This window comes from Echinops telfairi, unplaced genomic scaffold, assembly GCF_000313985.2.
Source record: "Echinops telfairi isolate 266 unplaced genomic scaffold, ASM31398v2 ScPeMD7_7457;HRSCAF=8495, whole genome shotgun sequence".
In the NCBI taxonomy this organism is placed as follows: domain Eukaryota; kingdom Metazoa; phylum Chordata; class Mammalia; order Afrosoricida; family Tenrecidae; genus Echinops; species Echinops telfairi.
Genome location: NW_022111357.1, coordinates 42,970,005 through 42,980,918, shown reverse-complemented (window position 1 = coordinate 42,980,918; position 10,914 = coordinate 42,970,005). Strand labels below are relative to the sequence as shown.

The 10,914-nt window shown below is 62.3% G+C and overlaps 2 protein-coding genes across 2 annotated transcripts in view; both read right to left on the bottom strand.

Moving 5' to 3' along the window:
• Positions 1-6,980, bottom strand: part of PANK4 (pantothenate kinase 4 (inactive)) — a 20,161-nt gene extending 13,181 nt beyond the window's left edge. Inside the window, exons 1-6 of the mRNA XM_004705476.4 lie at positions 6,857-6,980; positions 2,374-2,456; positions 1,909-2,123; positions 1,194-1,377; positions 886-978; positions 417-570 (exon numbers count right to left, since the gene is read on the bottom strand). Coding sequence (XP_004705533.1) covers positions 417-570; positions 886-978; positions 1,194-1,377; positions 1,909-2,123; positions 2,374-2,456; positions 6,857-6,980 — 853 coding nt within the window. The remainder of the gene's footprint in view (positions 1-416; positions 571-885; positions 979-1,193; positions 1,378-1,908; positions 2,124-2,373; positions 2,457-6,856) is intronic.
• Positions 6,981-9,822: 2,842 nt separating this feature from the next.
• HES5 (hes family bHLH transcription factor 5) lies at positions 9,823-10,516 on the bottom strand. Its single transcript, XM_004705213.1, has 3 exons — positions 10,463-10,516; positions 10,187-10,352; positions 9,823-10,094 (listed from the first exon to the last, which is right to left on the bottom strand). Exons 1-3 carry the CDS (start codon positions 10,514-10,516, stop codon positions 9,823-9,825), a joined length of 492 nt encoding a protein of 163 aa, XP_004705270.1.
• Positions 10,517-10,914: the final 398 nt, after the last annotated feature.

Here is a 10,914-nt window from a genome sequence, read left to right as displayed (position 1 = left end):
GCCAAAAATGAATACACGGGTCTTGTTTCTGAGGGAGAGCAGGGAGGGGTGGGGAGCAGCAAGAGAGCCAGAAAGAGCAGCAGAGGTGACAGCAAGAATAAGTGTCTGTGTGGGGACAGCGAGACCGGCAGACAGAAGGCCCAACCAAGGAGCCATTCCAAAGGGAAAGGCAACAACACGTTCTAGCTCGTGTTTCTCCTCAAATAACGACCGAGTGAATCCATTTTGTAAAACGACAGTGAATTTGGCACCAAATGGAGTGGGGATCATTTGGAGACGGGCGGGGCTTCCAGGGGACTTTTGTTTCCAGACTCTAGCCTTCCACAGAGCCAGCACCCAACAGTGACGGCCTGGTGCTTCCAGCACGCGGGGCTGCTCTGTCCACCTGCTCACGCGACCCCACGGGCCTGAGGCACCTTGCTCGGCAGTGGCTGACTTCCCGAAGCTGCTGGCGATGAGGGTGCCGCTGAGCCCCAAGGTCTGGCAGGCTCCGCCGTAGATGTCCTGCACCAGCATGTCCACGTTGGTGTGCTGGCCCTTGGAGGCCAGTTGCAGCAGCTCATCAAACTTCTGAGGGGACAGAGCAGGTGACTGCGGTAAGACCGCAGGGCTGGTGGAGTCCCTGTGGCCCGCAGAACCGTGCCCACGAACGGTCGAGCAGAGCCCGCAGTGGCACGCAGCCTCTCCCGTGGTGTGGCCTCTCTCTAGATTATCGTCTACCGGGCCCCGGCCGAGGTCCTATCTTCCATGGCACAAACAACTCCCGGCCGACTGGGGCTGGCGAGCCCAAGACCCAGAAAACAGCAAGAGCCCAGAAAGGAGCCCCTTCTGCAGCCCCCAGCCCAGTCAGGCTCAGACGTCGGGGGTCCCCCAAGGGCTGAGTACCTTCGTCTTGGTGAGCAGTGCGCCGAGCCCCCAGAAGGTGCCACCCCCGATGGAGCTGCCGCCGATCCACTCGAACTTGTCCTCGGTCTCCACCTGGGGTGTGAATGGGGGCACGTCAGACCACGCAGGGCAACCCAGGGGTGGACCCAGCCAGGTCACTGCCACCACCACGGGCACCCTCACTTGAGGGTGTGGGCCGGAAGGCTGCGAGGGAGCAGCGGCACTTGACTGAGCATGCCCCACGTGCCACAGGCACCCCGCCCTGGCTCTGACACCCAGGGGCCGCACCAGGCCCCAGAGCCCTTCACCTTCACAATGGACACCCCAGAGCCGATGTTCACGAGGAGGTAGGGGAAGATGTTGGGGTGGTTGGTCTGGAAGCGGAACTCGGGGTCGGCGTCCTTCTGGTACATGAAGGCCTCATGTGGGATGTTCTTCAGCACGAAGTTGCAGCCCTTTATGAGGCAGGTCATCACGTCCTCCTTGTCCACCCTGCAGGGGAGTGGTGGGCCCCACGACACTGTCCTCTGCCCTCGTCTCCAGGCTGCTGGCCCCGTAGCATTCCGAGAGCAGCCAGCAGCAGAGCAGCTTCCAGCTCACCACGCTGCTGTCAATGTGCTGGGCTTGGCCAGCTGGGCACAGGCCCACGTCCCCGGCCAGCAGGACATCAGCGAAGAACACCCCCACGCTACCCCCACCCACCACACCCACCTGTCCTTAGTCCCCCAGAGGCCTCCTGGTGCTCAGTGTCCAAATCCACTTGCAAAGCTTGGCCCAGAGCTCTAGGTCCACCCAGGGGCCCGCAGAGCCCTGAGGGGCTCAGGGACTCCCAAAGCAGGGCCAAGGTAGACTCAGAGAGACCAGGTTTATTCGGGGAAAACTTGACCCCCCCAAACTGCCCAGTCTGTCCCCAGCCCACATCTATAGGGAACCCCACAACCCCACAACAGTAGGGAGGCCCCCAATCACCAGGCTGCCCACCACCCCTGCCCCACTCCCCCCAGACTGCTTGGCCCCACTCACTTGAGCTGAAGCTTCTCCTCAATGAGGTCCTTGAACTTGTAGGCCCCGCCTCCCGTGGCCTGGATGACCTTGGTCTCTGTGTTGACCAGGTGGTCTTTGATAAAGTCCAGGCAGGCCTCGATGTAGGTGTTCTCAAACTTGATGAAGTGCAGGCGGGCGGTGATCTCCTCCTGGACGGAGATCTCGTAGGGTGACTCCTGATCCTGCTCTGTGTCCTGCAGAGTGAGTCAGGGGGTCCCACAATGCCCTGTTCCCCCGTCCTGCCCCTCCAGCAGCTGGATGACTGGAGCCGAGCTTTAAACAGAGCTCAGCTTCACTCCGGGAAGGGTGGAGGCCAAGGGCCCAGGGAAGGGGCTGGGCTTCTGAGACCCTCCGCAGCCCCACTGGATGCCAGCCTCTGAGGCTGACTGCAGGGTACCAGGCTGGGGGAGGAAATGCTGGCCCCTCCTCTCCCAATGCGCTCACCTTCCCTGAGTGGTCGAAAGACCTCACTTTGGCGACCTTGTGCTGCACAGTGGAGTAGTAGGCCAGCTTGGTCAGCGAGCCACCTGGGGGTGGGGGTGACAAATTGCAGTCAGGGGGTGTGGGCAGAGGGGACATGGGCCTGCAGTTAGCACGCTCCCTTCACTGTCCTCTGGGGTGTTTGCTGCTGACCATTTCTGAGGAAGTACCCCCAAACAAACCTGGGGTCGCTCACCCAGGGGCCAGGATCAAGCACCGCCTGGATCCCCCACCCCTAAATCCCAGCCTGTTTCCTTTCCAACAACTTCAGACTCAAGGGCCCCAGGGTCGGAAGGTGCCTGTCCTGCTTAGCCAGTATTGGCATCCGGTCCTGCTTCACTGCAGGACCATCCGTCTTAACAAACAGGGTGGGCTACACAACCAGCATTTCCCCAGCAGGTACGCCTCGGACAACCAGGCTGAACAAGAATGGGGACGCAGAAGCAGGCTCCTGACCTCTGGGGAGGCTCAGTGCTGGCAGCACACGCCCCCAAACGAACCAAAAGAAACCAGAGCTGCCATTGCCACTCTCCCAACAGTCCCCGGTTCCCGGATGCAGAAGGCAGCCGACAGCTAACACGAAAGGACGGCCAAAGACGGCCCCGGATCTCAGAGGGCACCCAGGCCTTCCTAGAACACATCTCAGGGCCAGCAAGGGGTCACTCTCCACGTCAGGTTAGCCCACGGGCAAGGGGTCCTGAGGGACGGGAGGGTGGCCAACGGGAGGTGGAAGAGGGATTCGGAGCAGGTCACCTTTCCCGTGACGCCTAAGAGAAGCCGGCAGGCTAGCATCCCTCACAGTAAGCGTGAGAAGGGGGAAATGAGTTAGAGACAGCTGTTGCGTCAGGAAATTCAACAAGGACGGGTGAAGCTGAGGATCAGTCGGGGCTGAGAGATCCAGAGCGGCTGGCCCAGCTGCTGCGTATGCCCCCTGCCTCAGCCCTCAGACGTGGGAAGGCCTGGTTGAGTCAACAGAGGTCTGGCCTTAATCTTGCTGGTCCTGAGCCTCCTGACTTGGCCCAGCCTCAGCCTGGCTGAGTCTTTCCTTCCCTAAGACATCTGCCCTCCAAGCCACCTCTGCGAACACAGCTTTCTGAGGATAAGCCAGGCCGTGAGGCAATGCCATGTTTAAGACTCACATCAAAAGGAAATATAAACATACTCTAGTTTCGACACGGCACGCCACCTTGAACAGCGCATGATGGGCCTGACAAGATGGTTGTGCTGGGTGCCCGTCCTCCTACCGTACCCAGGAGGGGCCGACTAGGCATGGGGTGAGGGAAATGGGCAGACCAGCGGGCTAATTGGCTCAAAGAGTCTTTGGGGTCTGAGGAAACCAGCAGCTGTGCTGAGACTCACGAGACTGGGGAGGAGTCCTAGTCGAGGTGTGTCCCCACCCAGTCCTCTGCCTCATCCCAGACAACTACTGGGGCCTGTGCACACTGTAGGCCAGGCCCCTCATCACCAGACCCCTCCCTGAGAGGAGGAGAACAGGGAGCCCCCAGAGATGCAGCTGAGTCCCCAAGCCAAACCACCTTCCCAGTCTGCAGACCTCCGGGGCCGGGCCGGGCTGTGTCCCTAGGCTGCCTTCACCTGCACAGTCTCCTGCCCAGCAGGTCCACCTTCTCCTGGGCCCTGACAGAGCAAAGGGGAACTGGAAGCACCCCCCACCTGCTGCCCCTTCCTGCCCCCAAGCAGCCCAGGCCTCCCGGCCTGACTCCAAAGAGTGGTCACTGCTTCAAGTTCATGAGGTTCACAAGCATCTCTGAGGCTCTCCAGGAGGCCGGTCACCCAGCTGGCTGCGTGGCCCTACCTAAGCGAGGTGAGGCCTGCCCAGGAAGGCTCAGGCCTTTTCAGAACCGGAGGCACTGGGCCCGGGTGACCTGGACCTGGAGCAGGCGGGTGGAGACTGCAGAGAGAAAATTAATACCAGCACTAAAAATACCCCTCTGTGCTTGCCTCTGCCGGCACACCCCTCCTGGGCTGGGCCAGAGGACCGGCAGGGATCCTCCGGGGCCTGAGCAGCCCTCAGTGGGTTCCTGGTGGGCTCCAGGGCACAGAGCATGCAGGGGAGCCCTGGCTCCCGTTTACCCCCACAGTGCTCTTCACTGGCCCATCCCCATGGAGCAGAGCAGGACCCATCACCTCAGTAGCCCGGAGCCACCATCTGGGGCGGGGTGGGGTGGGGTGTTCCTCTAGTCTCTGGCCTGTATTTCCCACAGAAACACTAACTGGTTTCAGAGCACATGTGCTTGGAGCAACCTGACCATGTCACCTAGCGTGGGCCAGCAGTCGCCTGTGAACCATCCGGAGCAGCGAGGAAGAGGAGCTAACCATCTGGAGCAGGGAGGAAGAGGAGCTACTCTGGGGGGTGCGCTCCCGGGAGCATGGATCGGTGGGAAGGCCTGTGCTCACTAGGGGCCTGGCTGTCCTCGCTGGCTCAGAGCCTCAGGGCCCACAGCTGGGCCTCCAAATGCAGTGCCTGCAGGCCTTTTTGGTCTCTTTCTTCCTTTTCAAGCCTTGAGGCCAGACAGTCAGGTTCTGCCTGCTTTTACACCTGGCTTCTCCCCAAGAAGGCCTGCTAGCCTTCAGACAACTCCCACCTGGTCATTCCCACCAGGCCCTGCCTCCACAGTCCCCCTGTTTCTCACAAGCAATGTAGGGCAGGAACCCACGACCGGGGCTCACCTTCAGGGTCATTGCTGACGTCTTGGGGGCCGCCCCTCTCTTCCTGGGTGGGACACCGGGGAGGACAGGGAAGGACCAAGCCTGTGACTCAGGAGAACCCCAGAGCTACAAATCCAAGAGCTGGTCACCCAAACCAAACAGCTCGGGGGGCCTCGGACCACTTCGACTCTCCTGGGTGAGAGAGCAGCTACACTTACTGAGCCAAACAGCTCCATGGCCTCGGACCACTTCGACTCTCCTGGGTGAGAGAGCAGCTACACTTACTGAGCACACACCAAATGAGAGCCTAAAGGTCATGTGGACTACACTTTGGGCTGCTAACCACAGGTCAGCAGTTAGAAAGGACCAGGGAGAAAAATGAGGCTTTCTACTCCCGGAAAGACAATGACCTGTCTTGGAAACCCCCAGGGGCCATTCTTCCCTGTCTTTTAGGGTCTCGATGGCAGCGAATGATTTTGCAGGTTTTGAGTGTAATCGCCCAGCGGCCATGGTATGGGTGCTGAGGCCACCAAGGGCGCAAATGCAGACGTGGCTCTGCTCTGGGGCGTAAATGTCTATCCTGGGGCACATTACCCAGGGGCTCAGACCAGCACAGGCTGCAGCCCAGACCTGGGTCCCAAGGAGCAGCCACAAGGCCTATTATTCAAGGGGCTCCACTGCGTCTGCCTCTGCCCAGGTCACAGCAGGGCTGGTGCTGGCTGGGTTCCAGTCCCAGGGGATCCTTTCTCAAGAGGTGGCTGCTGGCCCACCTGCCTCCTCACCTGTGAATGGGGTGAGGCCAGCATATCCTCAAGCGGGGTGGGGTGGGGGGCAGTGACAAGGGCCCAGGCCCAGGATGGACAAGAGCATTGGCCATCAAGATGCTGCAAGATGGCCCTCCCACCCCCAGACACACTCCAGCAACCACCTAAGGGGGGTACCCCCCGCAGGGCACAACAACCGATGAGCCCTGAAGGCACCCGTGGATGTCCCAGAGGTGACCCCAGTTCCAAAGTGCCGCCCTTGGTGGTTGACAGCCAATGTGCGCGGGAAGGCCTTCGGGTGCGGCGCCCTAATGGGTCAGCCCAACGGCCTCTGGCCTGGGCCACTGGCCAAAGGTCCGGGAGCCTTGGAAGGGCTGCGCGGGGGTCCCGGCAGCAGGGTCGACAGCCTTTGCTGGGCAGCCCTGTGAAGCTCTTTCTCGCAGGCGGGGATTGGGGTGTCGGCTCCTGAGACTTCACTTCAACCCAAATCGCAGGCCAGCCCCCCTGAAGACCGCGGGGCGATGTTTCCCCTTCACCTCCCAGCCGTGCGGTCTGAAGTGGGCCAAAATTTAAACCCACCGCCCGGCCCCAAGTGAGTCCCCCATCCTGAGAGCGCCCCGAGGCTGCCGGGATAGCGGGGACCACCAGTCCAGGAGCCCAAATGGGACACTTCAGTGTTGTGATCGCCCCCTCCCCAGCGGGCCTGAGGCCGGTCCGCGCCGACGGAGAATCCCGCGGGCCAGCTCCCCGGCGGCCCCCACTAGCAAGCCTGACTACGAGTCCCGGCATGCCACGCGCCGCTTTGCGCAATGCCAGCCGGGAGCTGTAGTCCAGCCACTACCAGGAGCCTGTGCACCGGCCCCCGCACAGACCACTACTCCCGTCGGGCCGCGCGGACCGAGGGCCCCCCGCCACCCCGCCCTTCGTCCTTCCCGCCGCCCCCGGCTCGCCGGTCACCTCAACAGGCACTCTTTGCCCTGGGCCACCCCGCTCCCGGCGCTCTGGCCCGCGGCTACCTATGTCGATGGCGAAGCGCTTGGCGTTCTCCAGGTTACGGAAGATCTCGTCGGGAGGGAGCGTGATGCTCTTGTCCAGGCTGTCCCCGCTGCTACCGCTGCCGCTCGCCCCACACTCCGCCATTTTGAATGTGCCCGGCCACCCTCATCAGCCATGGAGATATATGCGCATATATTTGACTGCTAAACGCCTCCCACGCATAGATTATGTTAATGAAGTCGCCTGCGCCCGCCCCCTCGGCAGTTAGAGCCGTCCCGGGCGGGGCCTGAGTTGAAGTCCGAGGAGGCCGAACTGCGGGAGAACTATTTCCCAATCTGAGCCTCAGCAATAAACATTTGGCTGTGTTCCCCAGGTCCTCTGAGCTAGTGCTGGAAGGCAGGGCAGGCGGTGTTCCCGCCTCCAGAGTGGCCACAGGACCTCCCTCCAGCCCCTCAAGCACGTGCTGTAAGCTAAGCTCCTGAACAGAGGTGCCTGTGACATAACTCGACCCGCCCTGGAGTTCAGTGCTAAAATTCTGGGAGGAGGGACCCTGCCCTAAGGAGCTCCCCACAAAGGTGGAAACAGGCCTGAAACAGGGACCCTCAAGACGACCTCCCCAACTTCCACTTCTGCCCACAGGGGGCGCATTTCAGCAAAGCAGGTGGGGCGGGGCAGGCGGGCGCTGAGAAACCACGGAACCCCATCTGAGCAGGGCCTAGAGTGAGGCCAAGGTGGGCTTCAGGGTAGGACCCGCAGAGACACTGACACTAGGGGAAGAGCCCCACGCAGAGGCAGACACCCTAGGGACTCTGAAGTGGGCATCCCTGCCAATTACGTGGCCCTAGTCATTGCTTTGAGCTGCTGGACCTCCACCTCTGCCTGCTAACTGGAAGTGCACCAGCTACCAGACAGGTTCCCTGGAACCAGCAGTATTGCAGAGGCCTGGGCAGGATTCCAGGTGAGGCTGCCGGGAGGAGACAGCACTGCCAGGGGACTTCCCGGGGATGGAAACCAGTCTGTGGAGGCCCCTGTGATGCGGAGCTCCTGAGAAGGACCTCACTGGTGCCCGGGTAAACTCCGGCAGGGCAGCAAGGAAGCTCTGATCCAACGGGCAGTGGTGCTTCTCCTAGTCTGAGGGACCCACATGTCTGCAGTGAGCCAAACCTGCCCAGCACACCCTGGGCTCTGCAGAGAACAGAGAGGGCCACTGGCAGGCACTGACCTTGTGGAATGAGCCAGAAGGCGGAGGGGAGAGAAGTCTGGGACCCTTAACACCATCACATTGAGTCTGAGAGTCTCTGGTACCAGGCTCCCCTTCCTGCTGTCACTGCCCTCTGGTCAATGCTGACTCATAGTGACCCCCCTGTGGATTTCCGAGACTGTAACTGCTTATGGGAGCAGAAAGTCCGGTCTTTCTCCAGAGGAGCTGCTGATGGTTGTGGATGGCTGACCACTATGCATAACCACTATGCCACTCCCAGCTGGGAGGATTTCACCCCATGGGCAACCTGGGTGGTGAGGTTCTGGGTTCTTGCAGGCTCAACCAACACCTTGTAAGCACCCTAAAAATAGGCATCTTTTTGAAGCAAAGGATCAGCCCTGGCAGTCACCACTAGCGCTGCCTGTTCCAGCCTGACATGTGGCTGGCAGCCAGGAGGGCAGGGTGGACACCTGGGGATCAGGTGCTTCTGACAGGGTTGGGGGTTGGGGTTGGGGCAAGGCCTAGTGGCAAGCATTTTCTCCTGTTTGGCCCGCCAAGCCCCCTTTGATTGCAGCAAGGAACCCCCAGGTTACAGATCCTCAGCCAGACAGCGAGAAGAGTTCATTCATGGCTGTCATTTTGTCCCATTCCCCCCGCAGGAGCAAAGTGAAAGGAAGTCCTGAAGTCCAAGCACTGCTCCTCCACGGAGGGGGGGAGGGGGGAAGACGCAGAGGAATGCAATCTACAAGGTCCCTCTCCTTCCAGGCCGCCTCCCAGTTCCCTCCTCATCTCCTCTCTCCACACACCTCTCCCTGCTTTTCCTCTGCCCCCCAGCTTCTTTCCCTGGTTTCCAGATCCATCTCTTCCCTTCCCTACTTATTTTCCGCCTCTTTCACTTCCAGTTTCTCCCCTCCCTCCCTCCTTCCCAGACCCAGGCTTTTCCAACAGCCAGAGGGTCTCTGCAAAAGACCACCCCACCCCCACCCTGGCTGCGCACTAGGGCCGGCCGCGTTTGCTCCCCTTCGCCCCTGTGAATCTGCGCTTCCGCGCTCCCCTCCTCCGCTCCCCAGGCCCTTGAAGGCACAAGACGCCACGAGGACTCAATAGAGTTTATTACAAGCCTGCAGAGCAGCCCAGTGACAGAGTTTAAATACTGAGTACAGACGTCGCGCCCACGCGCACCCACACCGAGGAATCCTTTAAGGATCGTAGCGGGGACCCACCTGCCCCAAACAAGCCCACTGTGAGCCCCACCCGGACAGCCGAGCCCTCGAGCAGGGGGCCTTCCGAGAAAGGCTCCACAGCGAGGACTCTTCTGCGCCCTCAGGCTGCTACTCGCTCTCCTATAAGGATGCACACGGAGTTCGCCTTCACAAAAGGCAGGGTAGCCCACTGCACGGCCCACCCAGAGGCGCGCCCACAGCCACGGGCCTGAAGAAAGTCCTCTACGGTGGCTCCCACCAGCCCCAATGCCTACAAATATCATAGACTCCCGGCCACAGGCCGGGCGGGACTTCCCAGAAGTCAGTCACTTGCTGAAATGCAGACACAGAACGACCCCTTGGGGTCAGACCCTTGGAGGCAGCTCTCTCCCCTGAAGATGAGCGCTGATTGTCCTACAACGAAAGGCCAGCACACATTCTCTGAGAATGACTCCCCCGCTGGCCCGCCAGCCGGAGGAAGCCTTCCGGAGAGGCGTCCAAGCTGGACCCAGGGGACAGGAAAGACGCTTCCCTACTCGGGAGAGGAACGATTCGTCTCGCCCTCTGGTCCTGGGTGGTCCCGTCACCAGGGCCGCCAGAGGCCGCAGGCAGGCTGTCGTGGGGCCGGGGCTTTGGCGGAGGTGAGCGAGAGCGGGCCCGCCGCGCCGGCGGCAGGGGCTTCCTTGGGCGCGACGGGCGCGGCGGCGGGGCGCTGGAAGTGGTAGAGCAGCTTCAGGTGCGTGTCGCTGGCCGCATGCAGCGTCAGGAACTGCACGGCCTCCTGCAGGCACCAGGAGTAACCCTCGCTGAAGTCCTGGTGCAGCCCCTTGGGACCGGCGGCAGCGGCAGCAAAGGCTGCAGGAGGGAGAGACAGACAGGACCGCCGGTGAGCCGGGCCCGGGCGCGGGGCTGGGGCCGGGAGGCTGGAGGGCCGGCGGTGCGCTCACCTTTGCTGTGCTTCAGGTAGCTGACAGCCATCTCCAGGATGTCAGCCTTCTCCAGCTTGGAGTTGGGCTGGTGTCGCGCGAACTCCTGCTCCAGCAGCAGCTTGAGCTGCTCGATGCTGCTGTTGATGCGGTCGCGGCGCATCTTCTCCACCACAGGCTTGCGCAGCTACGGGGAGAGAGGGCAGGGCAGGCCGGGTCAGAGGGCGCGGGCTGGCCGGCCGGCCGGCGGGCGGGCGGGCGGCGGGTGCGCTCGGAGGCCGCGGAGCTGTCACTTACCCGGTTCTTCTCCTTGGGACTGAGCAGCTCCACGGCCACGGTGCTGGGGGCCATGCCGGCGGGCGCGGAGCGGCGGGCGCAGGCGGAGGCGGCGAGCCAGGCGCTGGCCGGGCTGGGCGCGAGCCGCCTGATATAGGCGCGGGCGCGGCCGGGGCCTGGGGCCGGGGCGCCGCGGCCGTTCCCACGCTCGGCGGGCCAATGGCGGCGCGGGCCGCACAAAGGCGCCGGCCCATTAGCGCACGCTAAATTGCCTGTGAATTGGCGCGGGCACAATGGGCGCTCCCCGAGGAGCAGGTGGGCCGCGCGGCACAATGTCCGGGCTGTGGGAACACGCTCGCCCTCATTAGCATCCCGGGCCTGATGCTGAGACCCGCGCCTCAATATGCTGCCTTTTCCCAGGCTGCGGGGGACGCCAGGGAGGGGGGCGGGTTAGGGCAGGAAGAAGCGCCCCC